Genomic DNA, 21,868 nt, shown 5'->3' with positions numbered 1-21,868 from the left:
ATTAGAACCCATCTTGTAATAGTAATAAAGAACATGTGGAGGGTGCATTAACAAGCTTATTAATACTCTTCTCAAGTGGTTGAAGGCACTTGATGAAAATACCAGAAGCACAGGCTAAAAGCCTATTAATACACACCTTGTTGTGGCTTATTGTTATTACAGACCTTTTGAGAATTCATGCTAGTGAATACTTGTTTGTGTTGAACTAATGAACCTCTTTAAAAAAAAATGCCAGAGAAAATTGTAGAGGAAACATGTAATATTGTGGTGTTTATAATATCAGTGTCACTATATTCAAGGTTGCATAAAGATTTCTCCGTTATTTAAAAAAAACCCAAAACGCATCCTGTTTTTGAACAGCATTAGTGCCTATCCAGTTAGGGATACAAAGCTGAAATTTGACAGGAAAGTTATTGATTTAGCCACATTCTTAGCCTTTGAAAATCATACTCCCTGAATACACAGTATAGACAGCACCATTTTTTAGCTCTTTTACATTTTCAAGTGTACAAGTTACTTAGGAGTCTGAGTCCTGTAGACAGTCAATGGGACTTAGGCTCCTAAATCACTTGGGCGCTTTTGAAAATGTATACTTAGAACTTAACCAGGAAGCCTGGACATTCTGAATGTAGCTTTCTGTACAGAATAATCTCACGTGGCAAATGGTTGATGAAGTCTGTTATCCAAAGTAGGTTCTTGTCCCATCAGTTTAGCTGGGGGCATGACTTGGTTCACATGACAGGATGTTTCAGATAAGTGAGATACCAAGAAATGAGCCAGACTGATTCCCTAAGTCCAGGTGAACCAGAAATGCTCATCAGGTCTTCAGCTAAAGCACCTCATTCAAAGCATTTCAGCTCTGGGTGGCTTCAGACAAAGCTCTTTAATGGTAGGTGGCCTGGCTGAAGTCTTACCTAGTTAGAGGGCCCTGGGGAAGCCAGCCAACCAGCCAGCTCCCTGTAATTGGAACTGGCCAGCAGGATATGAAATCTGCAGTCAAGGAACCCTACTGAGACGGTTTCTGAGATTATTCAATTCCCCCAATTATCCAAAGGTTTCAGGTGTTTCCAGAGAGCTTCAAATAATCCAGATTCTACTGTATTGTTCTTCATGTTTCAATTAATCATATTTCCCTATTGAATGCTGTGTGGCTGTCTCAGAGATTAGGGGGTTTATATGCTCGTTTAAATTCAACCAATCTCTAGGCCTGTGGATGGAAAACTTGTACCAGCTCGACTGCCTCCACTTAAAGGCATTCCTGGAAGGCCACCTCCACCAAAACACTCTGGAACCAAAACCTCTTCCCAAAAGGACCCTTTTTGTCGATCCTCATCTGACCTGACACTCCATAAAAGACATGACATCTTTGGAATTGGAGTCAAGAGAGCAAAGAGTCAAGTTTTAAAAAATCAAGACCCAGCATTACCGCCTCGACCTAAGCCAGGACATAGTCTCTACAATAAATACATGGTGAGAGTGGAGATATTGTGCCTGGCTTTTGCATATAGGATAGAGCTGTTCCAGTACAGAGTATAAGGTGCTTTATTGTGAGGGAAGAGTCTGCTGCTCCTCCCCTTCAGCATATTTTCGTGGTGGTGGTGTTTATATATATATCTGCTTCCTTCTTTACCTTCTCCACAGCCTTTGGGTGTCTTGTGAACGAACCAGGGGTTCTAGGAGGAAATGGAAGCTACACTGTGGGGTGAGCAAGGACTGAGATACGGGAAAGGCCTCTTGTCCCCTCTGATCGTGCACCCTTAGCTGGTTTTAAACTCTGACTTGTATTGTATAGGTGGTATTTTTCAAAGGCACAAATGGCACTTAAGTGCTAAATACCCATTTTCCTTAAAAAAAAAAAAAAAAAAAAACAACAAAAAAAAACCTTTGAAAATCTCTCTCTAAATTGTTTGTCCAGTGGCCAAAATACATAGGAGGGAAAGGTGGGTGTATCTATATTACATTGCATCACTGTATAGGCTCTTGTGCTCATGCAGCATGAATTTCAGGTGTTTAGTAGTGTGAGAGCTCATTTGATTTGTGAATAATTTGTCTGGATTTTTGTTTAAGCTGCCTGTGCCTCATGGAATTGCCAAGGATGATTTCTCTCCTAGAAACCCTGGAGAACTCAGCTGCAAGGTAAAAGAAATTCTCTCTCTCTCTCCCTAATGCTAAATCATTAGTCTTTTATTATGTTAAAGCATCAACTCCTTTAAGCTTTAAAGGTGACACTCTGAAAAATGTAATATTGGTTTATTAAATCTCTTGGTTTCAAAAAATGTTGCTGTACCTTAAAGCGTGGGGATGTTCTTGTGCTGCTGGAGCAGATCGACGGCAATTACTTCAAGTGTCAAAAGGGAGGGGAAACGGGCAAAGTGCACTTGTCTCATATGAAGATAATCACCCGCCGAGATGAGCATCTGAAAAGCAAGCAAAAGGTAAACATTAAGAATTAATTAAATCTTTTTAGATGGTAAACTCATCTGTGCAGGGATTGTGCCTTGCTATGCATTTGTACAGTGCTTAGTACATTTCAGGCACAATGGTAAAATGATTAATAATAAGAATAGCAACTCCAAGCTCTCAGCAACACATTGGTTGGGTCTAGACCATTCTCAGTGGTAGCAGTTGACAGAACAAGGAGTAATGGTCTCAAGTTGCAGTGGGGGAAGTTTAGGTTGGATATTACAAAAAACCTTTTCACTAGGAGGAATGGAATGGGTTAGCTAGGGAGCTGTTGGAATCTCCTTCCTTAGAGGTTTTTAAGGTCAGGCTTGACAAAGCCCTGGCTGGGATGATTTAGTTGGGGATTGGTCATGCTTTGAGCAGGGGGTTGGACTAGATGACCTCCTGAGGTCCCGACCAACCCATATATTCTATGATTTTATCAAACGTGTGCATTTTTTATTTAATACATATTAAGAATACATTTATTTCCAGTACATTGTAATTCACATTGCTCAGTTTTTGCACTGTGTTCATGTTATGTACTCTTTGTATTGCATTGAATTACAAAGCAATTATTCATCAGCCCTCAATATTTCCCCTATAAACTTACCCCAATACACTCAGAAAAGTCAGTCTCCCAACCTTTTTGGATGATCTGATGAGGCTGTGCTCTCTCTCTCTCTGTTGCAATACCCCCTACTATGGAATTTCCCCCCTAACCCAGCCATGGTCCCCCCAACTCCTATATAGACACATCCCTCCAGCAATATGCTGCTCCTTAACTACTGAACCACTGATGGGCTACTAGCTGATGATCTTACTCTGACGAATCACAGGTGGACTGAGGTAGTCTCAGTTTGCAATCCACGGCGAGATCACTGTGTGAGGACCTGCACTGCAGGGGTGGAGGTATGACTGGGAGGATATTTCTGAGTAGGCAGGGCTAACCTGGGGCGCATTGCTGAAAGGGCAGAGTGGGGGCTCTCAGCTGGTCAACTAAGGTTTATGAATGAATTTATGATCGCCCACTCTAATCGGTTTAGGGCTGATTTAGTGTGGACTTGAGGGCAAACCTTAAAATGGTTGAGAGTGAGACACTCAATCACTGGTGCTTCAAGTTAGTGCAATACAAGCAACCAAAGTGCAACTAGCTGAATGCTGTACTGTAGACAAGCCCTGAGAAAATAAGTCAGAATGACTTCTGCTGACCCGGATTCACGCACCGAGGAGTGTTTAGCCAATCAGGAAACCAGCAGGAATATCCTATGACTGTAGCTACTTGACTTTAACCATGCAGCCAATCCCAGCTCAAAATTCACCAGAGTTTCAAAATGCATGAAAACATTTTGTCTTCCCTAGGGAAACTTCATTTATGTGTGTGTGTATATATAATATATATATTCCACACAGGTTTCAGAGTAACATCCGTGTTAGTCTGTATTCGCAAAAAGAAAAGGAGTACTTGTGGCACCTTAGAGACTAACCAATTTATTTGAGCATAAGCTTTCGTGAGCTACATCCGATGAAGTGAGCTGTAGCTCACGAAAGCTTATGCTCAAATAAATTGGTTAGTCTCTAAGGTGCCACAAGTACTCCTTTTCATATTCCACACAACCGCTCTGAGCATAATCAATGTGATGTTTAATGTGGGGACAGCTGATATCCCATCTGTACTAGGGCTCACAATGTTGCTAACCTTTGTTCAGCCGAACTTGATGTTAGAAACAATGAGAAATTTTTTAAAAACTTTTTTCCTAGTGTAGAAAAGGAACTAGTCAATGTAAAAATGCATCCCCAACTTAACCAAAATTTCATGGATATAATAAATGTTCATGTGAAACATCACATGTTCACGGAATCTGCAAACTCAAAGACCTGCCGATGTTGAAATTTAATATCTGTTTAGTTTTACATTGAATGTCATGTGCCGCCCCAACCAAATCATTTCTCAGTAGAGTGTCTTTATTTGCACTGCAACGTAAAAAACCCTCTAGATTAACACTTCATGAGCGACACGTGTTATGGAGATGACATAGCTGATGGCCAAAAACCAAAAAGGGGGGGAAGATATAACTGCCATCAAGCAGCAAAGTCTGGCGCTCCTGGAAGAAGGAAGAGTTACTGTGAGAGTCATTACTATGACAGAAAAGGGCTATAGAGATTTTAAGAGGTATAAAGGAGGTACCATTAGAATAACATGGCAAAAGTCTCCAGATAGAGTGTGTTGCGAAACTCAAAATTGTTGTAATACAGTCGGATAAGACGTACTGGATATGAATACACTGCCTCAATTTTCTTCTCATTTAAATTGGTTCTACACCTGGGTGACTGCATTCAGTGGAATTACTTTTGATTTAAACAAGTATAAGTGAGAGAAGAATCAGGCCCATTAATGTATGTGTAATAATAATTCCTTTCTTAAAGGTGACAGTTTGGAATCATACATGCATGATGGAATTGTGTACAAAGCCAAAAATCTTTCAGAATCAAGAATGGAATGTTCATGTTAATATCTTTCATGATTTCTAAATTGCTTATGTTTTTTGTAAGGATTCAAACAATATTGAGAGGGTTTCTGACAAAAGTGCTCCTCATGCTGTAGTGCTGCATGATTTTCCAGCAGGTGAGTGCACATAAATAATACCAATAAGTGTATAGTTTGACTAATCGTGTAAAATGTGCTACCAAAGCAGAGAAGAAAATAGTCAAAACTTTTCTTCTGTTCTTTGGAACACTGAGGTTTAAAAGGCATGTAGCATTTTGATTTTTCACAGGAATTTGAAATGTGATACAATTGCAGAGCCCAGGTTGCTAAGTTTGGATCCAAATTTACCCTGAATGTGTGGATGTTCTGATCCATGGTTTTAGCTGAGACCAATTTTGAGTTAAAGCTTACATATCAAACCATATGCCCATGTTAATAAAGATTTTTAAAAACTGATTCAACTTTTGGGTATGGTGTATATTTAATAAGCTTTTACTTAGAGAAATTCACTTCATTTGACACTGACTGTAACTGAAATGATACTGTCTTACAGAGCATGCTGATGATTTGGACCTCCATTCTGGAGAGACTGTTTATCTTCTGGAGAAAATAGATAACGAGTGGTACAGAGGAAAACTTGAGAATCGCACAGGGATATTTCCTGCCAACTTTGTTAAAGTGATTGTATGTAGCCCATTTCCATTGAAATATAGTGTATTCCACTCAGGTTCATGCTCCAGGCCTAATTTACCTTCTCTCCTGTGCATTTTATTCCACTTGTTATCTAGGTAAATTTTGTATCAGTGCACAGAAGAGAGATCAGTTTGTTTGTGTGATATTAGAAATCTACTTAATCTTGCAACTCTGCCCAGCCATTATAGGTATGATTCTCATGTTAATTTAAAGTCAGGTAAGAGAATCGCAGCTGTTACTTAAGAAATGCTCATAAATCACCCCTGACTAGATTCTGTTCTGTTTCATCTGGGAAAATTCCCATGGGCGTTTCCCTGGTGTTACAGAGCAGATTATTTTAAATAACTACACTTAAGTAAGAAGTCCCATCAAGGATTTGCATTAAATGGATTGAGAGTGTTGGGATGCCTTCAACCCTCCCAAGATGTGCACCCTGACATGGTATGTTGTTATTGAAGTATGTTTTTAAAATTGCAGCAGACAAGTTTATTTTGGAAAAACAAAAACAAAACCTCTTGAATGACACGTCACCAGTAAAAAAGTTCCCAAAAAGAAAACAAATTGGAACCTCTAAAAGGAAGGGTCACTATGTACAATAAGTGTAATCAAACCAGTGGTGAGGAAGTATTGAGGAGATAACACCATGGCTGTTAATTTTTACTGGATAGCCTGATCAATGCAAAGAGACCTGGATAAGGGAATCTGAGACACAGGACATAACAGACACCGTTTTTCTAAGGACTTGTCTACACTTACAGCGCAGAAGCAGCTGGGTCGCTGAAGCAGTAAGTGAAGATCCTACCTATGCCAATGAGAGAGCTTCTCCCACCAGCGTAGGTACTCCCCTACCTGAGAGGTGGCAGCTATGTTGATGGGAGAAGCCCTTCCGTCAACATAGCACTCTGTACACTGGGAGTTAGGTGGGTATAATTACATTGCTGAGGGGATTTTCCACACTCCTCAGAGATGTAGTTATACTGACATAAATTTGTAGTGTAGACCAGGGCCTATTGATAGTGGTATAGAAACTTCCACTTCTTTTACGTATCTTTTCAGTCATCTTGGGGATAGTGCACTGATCAAGGAAGTCAAGAGATCTGGATTCCATTCCCAGCCCTGCCATTGTCTCAATATGTGACCTAGGGCAAGCAATGTCACATTTCTGTGGGCTTGTTTATGTGGATAGTAAGGTGTGATTCCAGTTTAGTTAAAATGGTGCCAAAAGCTTTGTGGACGTGGTGATTTTGGTTTCGCTCAAGTTCATTAGGAATCAACTTTAGCTAGTCCAAAATAACCATGTTTATACAGTTGTTTACACTGGTTTAACTAAATTGGGTTAAAATCACACCTTAAGTTACACAAGCACAACTTACTTTTGGAATTGCTGCCTGCTACATGAATAATTTTCAATATTAATGTGATGCAGTCATACATAAGAGGCTCTGATTCTGATTAACAGTTTAGGTTCGTGAGTTTTAATATGCTGACTACCATTACTGAATGAAAAATATTGTCATAGTTGGGAATAGTGGGACTGGGGGAAGGTGGGGAGTGTTACTCCAACACAGGACTAATACGGAGATTTGTTAGGTAAACAGACTGCACCCTTCACCTTCTTCATGTTTCCAAACAAACATTATGTAATTCACAATTTGATTTCTATTGATGGCTAACTTTTAAAACCACTGTTTTAAAACAGAATAAAACTTTGAGTGAACATCATGGGCCAAATTCAGCACTGGTGTAAACATGCACAATCCTGTTTGAAACAAGATTATGTTAACATGGATTAGGTAGCTTTTAATTTGCATCAGTGGGTTCTACTTGGAGCAGGTAGAGAGTACTCGTGATCCTCTAATTTGCACTGGGACCCCATATAGACAAGCCCAAAGTCAGTGGAGCTGCGCCAGGCCTGCATTTGGCTCACTCTGTCAGAGAATACTGGAAGTGTTAGACATCACACTGTGGGATCCAGTAGCTAATAAATAAGGGGAAATGAACCTAGGTACATGTTCCTGAGCTGCTCCCATTTTAAATTTTTCTGTGTACTCAGGAATGATTCTTGCTTACTAATATTTAATTTTGAAATTTTATTTTATTTTTAAAAGTGAATTAAACTCTTAGTGCTAAAAATATTTTCTTTGCAGTTTGGAAATTTTAAAAAATATCTGTTGGGAAGAGAGAACACTTTATAAAAAAAGCAGTTAACAGATAATCAGCTCATTGGGGATGTAGGCATTGGCGGGGCTCTTAGGGTCACAGCCTCCTTCACCCTGTATTTTTGGGGTGGTACTAAATGATAAATAATTGGTGCATTCAGTATTGATACAAGGGCCAATTCTCTCTCTGTCTGATAATGTTAAGCTGGATATCAGCATGAGGTCTAGGCATCAAATAATAATACTTAGCGTCTGTGGTACACTTCAAACATTAACTAATTAGTCCCCATGATGCCCTAGTCAGGTAGCCATTATCCCAAGGTAAAGCATGGCCCAATCCAGCACCCACAGATGTTCAATGAAAAGACTCCCATTGATTAGTGAGGGAGTTGGGTCAGGCCCTCAGTGAGTAGTGAGAGAGCCAGGACTACAAACAAGGTCTTTAGACTCCCACTCTTATGTTTAATCCACTAAGCTGTGGTGCATATTTTGCAGCACTCTTGTGTGATAAGAGATCAGATGATGACTGTGATGATATTTTTAAATAAAAACTTAAAACCAAATATATCCAGGGTCCCATGGTTAGAGCACAGCCTACAGCTCCAAATGTGATAAGGAAGAGGGCTTTTGGTGACACTTAACCTCTTTATACATTCCGTCTTTGCATGCAGACCGAAGTACAATTTGAGACGTGTTTGTTTGGGGTACAGATAGTAAAATCTGGACTGTCAAAGCCGGGAATGGATATTTCTAAACAGTAATCTTGATAATTTTGAATTGCTCTAGCAGATAATAGATTACAATATCAATTATGAGCCTGGAGCCAAAAGCAACTGTGTGTAGTAGTATCCAATTCCATTTTCTGCCAGTGAACAAAGAGGCAGACAACAAAGAGGACTGTTGCTATTAAAACACAGTTATTAATGTAAATTATGAAAAGTTGTTGTTTGTTTCCATAATGTTGAATAGCAATGATGATGGGTCATTGGCATCAAAGAGTTAGTGATTATATTAAAACAGCCCCCTTCCCCCATGTAGCCAATGATCGGACCATTCCAATGATTATGTAGTGCCATGTAAATAGGGTGATCAGATAGCAAGTGTGAAAAATCGGGACAGGGGGTGAGGGGTAATACATGCCTGTATAAGACAAAGGCACCTATATTGGACAAGTCCCCAAATATCGGGACTGTCTCTATAAAATCAGGACATCTGGTCACCCTATGTGTGGCATCTGCAGCTGAAACTGCAATGTAATTGACTAATTTGAATGGAGACGATTCTAATTTTGACATTAAATATGCTCAATTTATGCCACTGTAATTTTAAGATTGAGTGTGTATTGTTTTTTATTTTGTTTTGTTTTGTGGTCTTCTCATTATTAGATTGATGTTCCAGAGGAAGAGAATAGGAAAAAAGTATTGTTTTCATCAACATGTATTAAGTGAGTTTCATACACATTATTGCTCTCTTGTTCATCTTGACATTTCACGGTGGCTTATCTATCAAACAGACTAAATAAAAATGTGATTGCAGCTATTGCTGATGTGTCTCTCTTCCTCTTCCCCCCCCCAACCCCCCGAAGATGGACTACAGGCTGTCCAGCTAGAAAAAAATATTTTAAAAGCCTATGTTGCTCAGTTTTTTGTTTTTTAATGTGGCTTCAGCTGAATAAGACAGCATTACTTTTCCTTCTTTGTGTATTTCTTAACTTGGAAATATTCAATGGGCCAGCTTCTTAACCCTGCAAAACATGAGTTCACAAGGGCAGGGTGGCTTCAAGTCACCTTTCCAAACCCCTGATCCTGGGCAGGCCAGCCAGGAAAATAGACCTGATGCAATTTAAAGTAGCTCTCCAAGACCACGGTGCCAGCTAGGGATCAGCCACAGCACTGCACACGCTGCCTCACTCCCTCCCACTCCTAGTGTCCTACAGCCTGCTACTCACCATCCCTGACATACACCCTACTGAGAGGCGGGGACTGGATATTAGAGAGCTAGGCCTGAGGCTAGTTTGTACCCCCTTAAGGCAGCTTTCTGCCTGCTTTGTGCTAAGTACAACCTTTAGGCCCCCATTTTTATCCATTTTGGCCAGAAAGATATAAATATGGTGGTTTTTGCTTCATGCTAACTATTGTGGATATCCTATGCCATTTGTTCTGGCTATGTAGTGCCCAAGACAAGAAATGCAATGACAAACATATTAAAATGAATATGTGAAGCCAACTCATTCTTTTGTGTTTGTGCAGGGGCCCGAGATGCATAGCTCGGTTTGAATATATTGGAGACCAGAAAGATGAGCTAAGTTTTTCAGAAGGTGAAATTATTCTTCTTAAGGAATATATAAATGAAGAATGGGCCAGTGGAGAGCTGAAAGGCACATCTGGAATTTTCCCCTTGAACTTTGTGGAAATTATTGAAGATCTGCCTGGATTAGGTACAATATATCAGCACTCTCTAAGTATGTAACCTGGAATAGAGCCACAGTGTATAACAATTAGTATTGCATGTAGGCAGTATGACATAATGTATGAGTTGGAAAGAAAAATGCACTTTATTTATAAGGACTAGAAAAAATGAGGAAAGGGATTAGTGAAGAAGAGACAAAAATGAAAGAGGACAAACAAGTGAAAATTAAAAGGAAAATTAGCCTTTTGAAGAGAAGCCAGATCTTGAATACAGTAAAAGCTGTGTTATCTGTCACTTTACCAGCTGGGAAGCTCTATGAACCAGCATTTTTTATCTTCATCAGCAGTCCGGTTGGCATGGGGCTGGTAGGCTCCCTACCTGGCTCTGCGTGGCTCCACGGAAACAGCAACATGTCCCTGCCGCTCCTAGGCAGAGGAATGGTCACGAGGAGTTTGGAGTGCGGGAGGGGGTGCGAGGTTGGGTTTTGTGGGGCTCCTCCATCTTAGTTAACCGGAATTTTTCACTAACCGGCACCCCCAATACCTCCAGCATGCTGGGTAAAAAAGCTTTGAGTGTAATTTGGTATCGCAAAATGCTGTTCTTGATTTTCACTTCTTCTCCAACATGTTGAACTCACATCACCAGTGAAATTACGAAGAGCAAGAGCAAATATTTGAACTGTTTATACTTTATTATGTAGGTGTAGGAGCACCACTGACAAACAAGAGGGAGAGTTCTGCTTGTCTTTCTCAGGTAGGTTATTGGAATTCAATAGACTGAAGCCAAATTAACATGAGGTAAATTGCATAAGATAAATTTTCATAGTGATGCACAGGGAGATCAGTTGCACAACTTTTATCGAAATTAGTAGGGATTATTAAGCATTTTATTCTCAGTGCTTTGTATAAATTACTCACAGAAACCTAAATTACAATTTATCTCAATTGATGAAGTGATTGGTAGTAGGAAGTCATCAGACATCGTTCCTACTCTTATTTCCTTTGTTTAGGTAATTTCTATTGTTCAGTCTGTTGTGATTTGTTGAGCTACTGTAGTTTAGTTTAGTCTGCTTTTAATTTGTAATGAGCATTAGATAGTGTCTTTTGTTTTTGTTATCCCGCCATTAAATATGTTAAAAGGGGAGGCAGATAGTATGAGACAGGAGTAACGCACGTGAAAGTTTCTCAGATTGGATGATCATTGAAATGTTATTCTAATCTACAACTGTTTAGAGTATAATGGTTAACACAGGGGTGTCAGATTCATTTGTGGGAAAGGATTAATTCCTTGCTTATTTAAGGTCTGTCGGCCTGGTTATAAATTCAGGACTCTGTGCCCCACAATGCACTGTGGAATACCTACGGCTTTCAGCAGTAGTTTGGACAGCAATAGGGGGAGCATATGGGCTGTATGTAATATCTAAAGTTATCTCTTACTGGTTCAGTGCCTTCCTGTAACGTTCATCACTCAGTAAGAAAGTCGGCTGCTATTCCTTCCCTTTGTTTATCTTCTTTCCCTGCCTTTGTGAGTCTTCTCTGTTCTTTCTTCCACATTTCCTTCCCTATAGCAACTCCCAGTTCCCAACCCAGTGGACTCTACTTCCATTTATCCCCTAGATGAAAAAAAATTATTAGTGATTACATAGCTAATGGTGGGAGGAAAGTTTCATCATTGGGCTTTGAAGATGACACTTCAATCAGATTAATATGGGATAGAGCAGTCTGCGCTGAATCAATTACATACTGTTCCCATTTGGAAAGTTTTAGCCCTCATAGCTGCTGAGAGAATTTATTTAATTTTTGAAAACTTAGATTACGGACAATCTGAATATGCCAGGCAGGTCCTATCAATACATTATACAAGCCATACATTTCACAACCCTGGGTTAAAATAAAAGAGTAGGGGTTAGGGAGATCATGAGGTTTAAATTCAGTTGAACCAGTGGTTGTGTGACTTTGATACAAATCACCCCTTCACTTTCCTCGGTTCCTGTTCATTCAGCAGAGCCTCCTTGAAAACGAGCTTCTGTGGCACTTTCCTGAGTTAATAAGAAGTGACCTGGGGAACAAAACAACAGTATTTTCAAAATCTCCTTGTCAGGCCTCTAAGAGATATCTAACAGGGAGAAATTACAGAAGCAAAACATGCACACACAAAAGATCATATTTAAAATTTGCTTGACTCTCGTCCTTTCAAAGCACGGGGCCAAGAAAAGGATTGTGCACCTCTACAAGCACCGTAAACCAAACCTGTGGATTCATGATCTCCTCTGTACACTTTGCAAGTCAGGATTGTTATAAAACTCCCCGCCCCGCCCCCCTCAATACTCTAATCTGTGTTAAACCAATTAAGCAAATATAACATTATGAAAAAAAAAACAGATAGTATTCATGCAGGTTACCCTCCCTGTCTAAATCTCTGGCTCCATCCAAGTCTCTGTTTTAAAATAAACTTGACATTTCCTGCAAACAGGTCTTGTGTTCGTTTACTTTGACAGACTGATAGACGTTCTGGAGAGTGGTGTGAAGCGCTTCATGATTTTACAGCAGAAACGAATGAAGACTTATCCTTTAAAAAGGGAGACAGCATCCAGATATTGGAGCATGTGGACTCAGAGTGGTGCAGAGGGAGACTGAATGATAGCGAAGGCATTTTCCCAGCAGTGTTTGTTCAGACATGCTCTGGTACAGTATTTCTAGTGGAAGACAAATTCTCATTTCTTAACCCACATCCCTGGTAACAAACACACTTATCTGAAGAGCTCATAATGATGACTGGTGTTCTGGTTCCTAGGGTGATGTAATTAGCTAGGTATAATATCTGTAACACTAAGCAATACTACAGTGACGTGCCATTGCCTAGAAATCAAACTAGACCTTGAACCAAAATTTTCCAAATAATGGCTCAGAGCCAATCACTACAGCTGAAGAGATACCATTAGAGACGAAAACTTTGTTCTAATTTAGTTTGCATTTGAAGCTGATCTTCATATCAGTAAACAATGTGCAGGTTTAATTAGTGCTTGGAATGTTTAACGTTCCCTGTACTCTAAAGTAATACTAACATCTGAGAGGAAAGCCAGGTTAGTTCTGGCCTGGGCTTTATCACTACAGTAAAACCATTGTCTTCAAATTAAATCTAGAGTTACAGCTGTCCAATGTTGTAGCCTTCAGTGGGGTTTCACAGGTGTAACTGAAGGCAGTGGGCCAGGTTGGCAGCTGGTGTGAATCAGTGTAACTCCACTGAAGATTTGGCCCATAATTTGTGGACAGTAGGGTTGCATTGATGGCCCTGTCCAAAAAACTAACTTACTCTATTCTGTTTAATTGAAGAAACATGAGCAAGAAACCAGTCTAGTTCACTCTCTAAGAATGGAGTTAGTTCTCTATGGCTAACAGTAGCCAAAAGCAGTAAAATTTTAGTTTTTTTTTCACTCAAATACCTATGACTCAGAATATACAGAAAGTAAGGTGGCTTTACGTAGTCAGTTTCAGAGTTTCATACTGTTACCTACTACTCCATTATTATATACATTACATCAGAGTAGTCAATTATTTTTTGTCAAGGTCCAGGCTCCAGAAAAAATAAAAAAACAACAATTATCATAATAAAAAGTTTTCAGGGTCCATTCAAAAGCATCTGGAAGTCCAGATTTGGCCTGCAGTCCACCTATTAAATATCCCTGCATTACATTTTAAACCAACTGAGGTTCCAGTTAGGAAGAGGAAAGTCCAACTCCTCCCTGTAACACTCCAGTTAATGAGAAGGGTTGGGTAGGTAAGCAGTGGGACAAGCTCTTGACTCAATCTCTGAAATCCCCTTCCTATGAAATGAACTCATTTCTACTGCAGAGGGAACAATCTGCCTGAATGAATATCAACAGCAGATTTCAAGTGAAAGACGTTTAGTTTCTATAGTGGTAGAAGTTCATTTCTCATTATGAGTACTTTATTATATTATTGTGACCCATTTAGTTAACCCAAAATGGAGGATTTATTGCAGTTGTGTTCCACACTATGTACTAATAATGCATTATTTGTGAATGTAGGGAGAGAGAATCCAAGCACTGAAAAGTTTCTTCTTGTTGTGGAATTCTCTTCAAAATAAAAAATTTTGTAAACAAATATTTTGTAATCAACTTGTGTGTTGTCAATGTTCTACAGCTGGGGTAAAAACAGCACAGTCTCCAGGATGGAGGAAAGGAAAAGCCAAGGCTTTGTATGACTTCCAGGGAGAGAATGAGGATGAGCTGTCCTTCAAGGTAAATATCTTAGTCATTGCTTTAGCTCACAAACCTCTAAAGAGTTAGGGCAGCACAATATTGAGAAAACAGATTGTATGGAGCAGACCAATTGAGCTGGACCTCATCTACATTAGAACACACAGCTAGAAAAGGTAAAAAACTTTTACTACCCTGGAAATAAGGCCAAATCCTGGAACAGAGTGGGGTAGTGAAAGGGGCACAAAGATGGCATAGCACCCACCTTTGAGATCTGCTGCCCAGTGTCAGTCCAGTTCCATGGCATAAATTAGAGCAGGTTATCAACCAGCCCGAAGGGGTTGAAACAACAGCTCTATGAATCCATGAAGGATAGGGAAGCCCCATCCATGCCAGCAATGGTAGCAGTAGGGTGGTTGGCATAGGAGTGGTTACAATAAATCTATACCACAGGAAGATTCCCTTTGCAGTGAGCTGATCCTCCTTTGGCTGCTTATGTTGATTTTTGGGCCAGAATGTCAGCGTGCTGCACCCCAGGCTGCAGGGCAAGAGTTACCACATTCAGATTTGAAAGTTACAAGGTAAATAAAGTAGCAGTTCATAATAGCCTCATATCAAACATCCTCTCAGCCTCTGTAGTGCTTAGAGCTAGCATTTCCACCTCTGCTAACAGTGCAGATATATTTGTAGCACTAGTATTAGGAAAGCCAACATCCAGGTACTCTTCCCGCTCTTCATCAACATTCCAGTAAGATCACTGGAATATTAGATGAACCTGAGACTCAGCAGCCAAGTGGTTATTTGCTGAAAATGAATCAGTTGTTTCAGGACACTTGCAATACATGGACTGACCACAACGTGTCCAAAGAGAAAAGTTGAAAATCCGCATGCTACAAAATAAGTATTAAGAGCTCATCAGTTTTTTGGAAGGGCTATTTTACAGTACGTCCCAGCAGCATACCTGACATCATGAGGATGCATCACTTAGTCAAACTAGGATTTGCTCCTGGATCTTTGTCTGTTTACTGGGGATCTTTCCATAAAGTTAACTTTTTGATGAGTATGGTAAATATAAATAGTAGCAACTATCAGAAGTCCCAGATGTTTGTCTGTACCTCTTTTTATGTGGATGCTTTTGTCTTTTCTTACTGTGACTTTAGTCAGGGTACAGCTGTTCTGAAACAAACAAAATATCTTGAATAAAGTCAGATCATAGTTTTACTTTGACAAATAGATCCTGTTACCTTGTCACACTTCTTCCAAAAAAAAAAAAAAAAAAAGGTAAAATTAAGTTTTCTGACCAGATGCATTCATTTTCAGTTGTATCAAAAATTAGAGATCTGATCAAATAGGGCACCAGACAATTTATCCCACTGTGCCTAGGAAGCAGAAGACAGGATGAAATATTGGAACGGAGCCATAGTAGCAGCAGCACCGACACCCTATGATGGTGGGCTCTTTAAAATACATTAAGTACAGCGCGTGTTTTGGGTTTCCTGAGAAGTTTGCACAGCACACCATGCAGTTGTGACATAGAAAATCAAGTGACATACTGCTTGCTGGGTATTCAGACAGACTATTTAAAAAAGAAAAAAAAAGGAGGACTTGTGGCACCTTAGAGACTAACAAACGCCACAAGTCCTCCTTTTCTTTTTGCGAATACAGACTAACACGGCTGCTACTCTGAAACCTGTCACTATTTAAAGAGGTAAAGGATGTTAGCAAGAAGCGGTGGGTCTATAGTATATCAGAACCAATGAACCAGATACTGAGGGAACTTGAAACTTAAATTGGCAAGCACTGCATCGACATTCAAAGCAAGATCAGATTAAGAGTAATCTCAAAAATACTACCTTTTACTACTGTGCCTAAAGCAGATCCTATGTGAGCACTTGGGTTTTATGTTCTTGTGAGACTATAGGAGTAGAGTATTCTATATTAAAAGCACTGCACTGGAAGAAAAGGCAAGGCTATGGGAGAATATTTTAGATTAAACATGGGGCACAACATGATGAAAATAGGAACAAGGAATAGTAGATCAGACAGGTAGTACTAATTCTAGTCCACTTCAGACAACCTGTTAAACTACTCAGACCATGTGCCCCACTTCTGGTAACCATAATATGAGGAAAACTTCAAGGAGTGAGTGTCAGGGATGGATAACAAGAACAATGGGGGTAAGACACTTAGCTTGTAGCAAAGTGCTGAAAAAGAATTGTGCTTACTAGAGAAAAAAACAGTTTAAGTAGCTCATCAGCATATACTCTTAAGTAACTGTAACTTTAGGCACCTCAGTCAAAAAAATTTAGATTTTCAAAATCCCTGCTCAGCTGCTATAACCTTGTTTCCTGGCACCTAAGCTTCCAGTGATAAAGTTCATTAGATGCCTAAAAATCCACTGCTAGTCAGGTACACAGCTGCTTCAGTCCAGGCACCTCGCTCAAGCCTAAACCCTGGTGGGATCCTCCAATTAGGTATTGCCCCACTTATCTTGCCTAAGGGGCCCAATGTGGTAGACTTGCTCAAAGGCCTGCCTGATTTGGAGCATGAGTTTGAACCTGCATGTCCCATTTCTCAGAACAGACCCCTAACTATGGGATATTCTGAGATAGGTGTCTCCCAAGTGTGTGAAGATGTTTTACTTCATATAAATGTAAAGTTAGTAAAAGATGACAATCCTTTGATTTATATAGAGAAAAATAAAACAATGAAAGTCTTTTGAAGATGAATTGTTGTTACTTCTTTTCCCTCTAATCCCATATCAACTTCACATATCAAGCTGTATTTGAACAGAAAAGATTAATCATTGCTCATTTTCTTACAGGCAGGTGATATGATAACAGAATTGGAACCTGTAGATGAAGACTGGATGAGTGGAGAAGTACAAGGCAAATCTGGAATATTTCCCAAGAACTTTGTTCGAGTTCTATAGGCATCATAAGGATGGAGTCCAGTTCTGCTCACTAGGCATATGGAAGCAAATGCTTATCTAGCACAAAGGCACGTTATATACTTCAGCAAACAAAGAACTACCATCTTTGTTGTCACCTGAGTAAATACTTTGACTATCAAATATGATTTGCACTATTTTCTCTAGAAAGAGAACCACATCATATATAATTAATATAATTTCCTGAAACATCAACATTTGCCATGACAACAAAACTTTGTAAAGGTTCCACGTGAGCTAGCAAACAGAATTTACACAGGATTTTTTAATAGCTTCCAGCTAGGGAAATTCAATGTGGTACAATATCTTCTTACAAGTTAAGTGAACTGCATTCTAGTAGTTGACCTGATCTGATATTTCATTTATCTTGCATACAATTTGCATAAATTAAGATTGTTTAATAAGCTTTTTAGAAATGCATTTATTTTTCAGATTTAAGTATTACATGTTAAATATGTATACCTACATTTTTTATTTTCAGATTTCACTACTGCTTGAGTTAATATCCTCATTAGCAGTATAAAACAGTTATTTTAGGACTGAAAGGATAAAGGTACTGTTTATTATCTTGCGGAAGAATGTCAAGCCCTAATGTATGATCTACACTTTGTAGAGTTCGTCATTTTATATATGGGATACCAAAGTCTAACAAGCAGGAGGATCAAAAGAATAAGAAAACTTCACTCACTTAAGAGTTTCTCAATCTTTGAATATAGGGCTGAGTAAACTTGAAGTTCAAGGTTTTTGTACTTGTAGAGTTCATAAAAATAGAGCACAGTCTTTTTACTGAATGAAGAGTGATTGCTCCCATCCGCCCCCCAACACAGTTGTCTAGTTAAAGGGAAACCTGTTGTGCGTGTTAAGGAATAGATTAGAAATCAACATTTAAAAACAAAACAAAAACCCTCACCCTGGGATTGGCTCAAGCTAGTGCCCCATGGAGAGTGTTTTCCCATTAGAAACTTCCTCTCTTTCCCTCCCTGATCCTGTCTCTAGGTTTGTCTACTTGCTCGTTGCTCTTTTTTTAAAAAAAAGATTTTTTTTCCTTGTCAGTTTTCGTTTCTCCTACATAAAACAAACCCAATTCCATTCCCATTTCAGTTTAACTTTCAAACCTGACAGTGTTTCAAATTAGCAAAATAAATTTACCAATCCATTCTATAAACCCACAGCACCCTTCCCCTCAGCTGCCATTCTTGTTTTGTTTTTTTCAGTTAAATATTCATTTTAATAGGAATATTACCCAGCCTTATGTCTATGAGTGAGGATAGCTAATTGAGGTATCCACTAAAAGTTATTTTATATAAATTACATAGAAGATGTAGCATTAAAGTGATCTGTCGAGGCAGAAAGCAGCAGACACCAAGAGAAATTAACCTAACAGGCACACAGATTTTTTTTTTAAAGCAAAAACAATTTAAAATTATACAAGTTAAATTACATAGACTAAATAAGTCTCATATTAGACATATTTCCAGATAAGAACAGTGCATTCTGGAAACAAACACTTCCAGAATGTTTGGCAATAGCTCCATATTAAACAAGTTAATTGTTAACCCACCTCCCATTCTGGGCCGATGTGTACTGTAAAAAAAACAAACAAAAAATGTAATCTTTATTATGCTACAGTTTGTTCTATACATGTTCAGTGGCATCCTATTTCCACATGAGCAACTGGCTTCTTTTGTATTCTCTGAAGAACAAGGCAACTGAGCAAACTGTGTGTATATTATATCAGAGGACTAATATATGCAGGTGGCAAATAAAAAAAAACCAGGCTTTTCAGAATCTCTTTCCATTAGAAAAGCACAGCATAGTGTAAAAGTCAGAGCAGCAAGGTGTTGATTCAGCATTGATCATTTAAAGTTTGGAGACTATGGAGATCTTTTTAGCAAGTTCCATCTTTGATGTCTTGATTTAATTTTGAAGTCTAACACAGGCCTCTCTACTTCTATCTCTTATCCTATGATGCTGCTTTCCCCTGGGCTTATAGAAGGGATGCGCAGATACTATAGCAAGGGACTAATATAAAAACCCTGATAAAATACAATAGACATTAGCACTCAAACTCGCCTTTTTAATTTTTCGTTCATGGACAAAAAGGATGTTGTTTTATTTTGTGTGCCCAAAAAGTAAATTCTAATTCCACTTAAGAACGATAAACTTGCATGTACTCTGTCTGGGAAATGTCTTGTCCTCTTTCACTTGAAGAAAAAAACGAGTGTTGCTTTATAGTATGGGTATCATGTCAAAGGTTTAAGCAAAATGGACTCCTTTCACCATGGCTCTGTGCCAATGCGATTGGTAAACCACCTATAAATATTTTGAACAGCAAACTAGTACAAATTTAAGAACTTTTTTTTTTTTTAATAAAGACTTACTCAACTTAGGTCTCTCTTTTGGAGGAAGTAAATCATTGAGGAGGCAGATAAGGTATTAGTGTGCAGTGTTTACTTACTATTGACTTAGGGCTGGTCTACATGAGGGGTAATGAGCTCTATAGTGCACTTCAGAAATCACATCGCTAATGTGCTGTACGTTAATTGGTGTGTGTAGACATTAGTGAACCTTTAGCATGCACCAGCAGGGTATACATGGAGACATTAATATGCCCATGTTAATGTGCTTTAGAAATATCACACACCCCCATAGCTCACATTACCTTGCTGTGTAAACAACCCTTTAATTATGTCAGTTCTCTAAAGCTTTGATACAAATATTTTTGAACCAATAGTGCTGAATTCATAATTTTTCCAAAAGAAAAAGGGTGTGTGAAGATTTAGCTATATTGGCCTATTAATTTTTACTACTTTAATTAAATGAGTGACATCATTACATTTCATACTTTTTAAATAAACATCTGTTTAATTGAATAATCCTTGTATTTTATTTTGTAACTCCAAATACTAAATCAGGAAATATAGCAAACATAATACCACTTATGTATAATACTTAATGTTTAAGTCATAAAAGGATAACATTGCTGGAAGCTGCAAATTCAAAACAATAGTGCCATCTACAGGCTTTTTACATTATTGTAGCTTTGCCAGCTCAGAAAGTCATCGTTTTAAATTTCAGTCCCTTGATAAAATTAAATTAACTGATCTGTTTCGCAAAAAATATCTGCTTTACTGTTAGACAATATCTGTGACCACAAAGGTTTACACAGAAAATAATCTAAAATCCGTATTGTTTACAAGGATGTAATTCAGCAGAAAGGGGAAGTGAAAAGGGAAAGTTCCAGTGAAAATCCTAAATTACATTTGCAGTTAATATGAAAGATTGTTATCTTGAAACTCAACTTATCTTGAAACTCAACTAGGGACTAGGATTCATTAATATGATATAGAGTGGTCTTCCTAAACTCCAGGCTGTTAGTGTTTTGTGAAATCATCCACAGTGAAAATAGCATCTTTGTATCAGAACACATTTTTCCATGATTTTTATATATAGTGAATATAGTACAAAATAAAAACTTATATTCTGCAAGTCCAAATTTGTCTCCAGCAATACGGTACCAGTATAAATTAAATTTGTATTTAACCAATAAACTTTTATATGTATGTCTGAGTCAGATTTGATGCTGTATTTACCTTTAACTCTCACTAATTCTGATTTAATGAAAGGATTGATATCTTTAAATACATGAGGTCATGTTCAGTTAACATGGTCTATAATGCAATAATTGTTTTGTCTGGTCTACACAGATCTTACACCAGTATAAGTATTTCCATTAGGGATTTACCCCCCCAAAAAAATCAAAATAGTATACTGGTATAAATGTGCCATACATCAGTAGTCACCATTTTGGAATTAACTGCAGCTTTGTCCCTCCATGGTCTGTTCAATAAACCATGCCTCTAGCAATCATCTCTCTATTGGAAGTGTCACATGACTAAAGCTACCATTTTGTCACAGAAGTCATGGAATCTGTTACTTCCAAAGACCTCTGTGACTTCAGCCCCGGCAGGTGGGAGCTACAGGGTCCCACCATCACCTGCAGCAAAGGGAGCTGTGAGGTATCCCCACCATGGCGGGGCAGGAGGACCCTTCCCCTCTGCCACTTCCGCTGTCAGGGAGGGGGCAGGGGGACCCTGGAGCTCTGAGCCACCCCATTCCTTCCCATTTTATCACAGATTTTTTAGTAAAAGTCAGGGACAGGTCACAATTCCATGAATTTTTCTTTATTGCCCGGTTTCAGAGTAACAACCGTGTTAGTCTGTATTCGCAAAAAGAAGAGTACTTGTGGCACCTTAGAGACGAACCAATTTATTTGAGCATAAGCTTTCGTGAGCTACAGCTCTCTTCATCGGGCATCCGATGAAGAGAGCTGTAGCTCACGAAAGCTTATGCTCAAATAAATTGGTTCGTCTCTAAGGTGCCACAAGTACTCCTTTTCTTTTTTCTTTATTGCCCATGACTTTTACTAAAAATATCCATGACAAAATCTTAACCTTATGCATGACACTCTCCATCCATCCCAGGGATTTAAGCTGCGGTTCAAGGGC

At 38.8% G+C, this 21,868-nt stretch overlaps 1 protein-coding gene across 1 annotated transcript in view; it reads left to right on the top strand.

Annotated features, from left to right (window-relative positions):
* The window catches only part of SH3D19 (SH3 domain containing 19), a 58,387-nt gene extending 40,807 nt beyond the window's left edge, over positions 1 to 17,580 (top strand). The window contains exons 10-20 of the mRNA XM_077816151.1: positions 1,206 to 1,470; positions 2,068 to 2,136; positions 2,295 to 2,435; positions 4,996 to 5,068; positions 5,484 to 5,614; positions 9,168 to 9,226; positions 10,032 to 10,219; positions 10,892 to 10,944; positions 12,689 to 12,875; positions 14,355 to 14,452; positions 17,235 to 17,580. Of these exons, the coding sequence (XP_077672277.1) occupies positions 1,206 to 1,470; positions 2,068 to 2,136; positions 2,295 to 2,435; positions 4,996 to 5,068; positions 5,484 to 5,614; positions 9,168 to 9,226; positions 10,032 to 10,219; positions 10,892 to 10,944; positions 12,689 to 12,875; positions 14,355 to 14,452; positions 17,235 to 17,342 (1,372 nt within the window). The 3' untranslated portion in view covers positions 17,343 to 17,580. The remainder of the gene's footprint in view (positions 1 to 1,205; positions 1,471 to 2,067; positions 2,137 to 2,294; positions 2,436 to 4,995; positions 5,069 to 5,483; positions 5,615 to 9,167; positions 9,227 to 10,031; positions 10,220 to 10,891; positions 10,945 to 12,688; positions 12,876 to 14,354; positions 14,453 to 17,234) is intronic.
* Positions 17,581 to 21,868: the final 4,288 nt, after the last annotated feature.

Source organism: Eretmochelys imbricata, chromosome 4, assembly GCF_965152235.1.
Source record: "Eretmochelys imbricata isolate rEreImb1 chromosome 4, rEreImb1.hap1, whole genome shotgun sequence".
NCBI lineage: Eukaryota > Metazoa > Chordata > Testudines > Cheloniidae > Eretmochelys > Eretmochelys imbricata.
The sequence above is the reverse complement of the archived record's forward strand: the minus strand, read 5'-3'. Positions and strand labels throughout refer to the sequence as shown.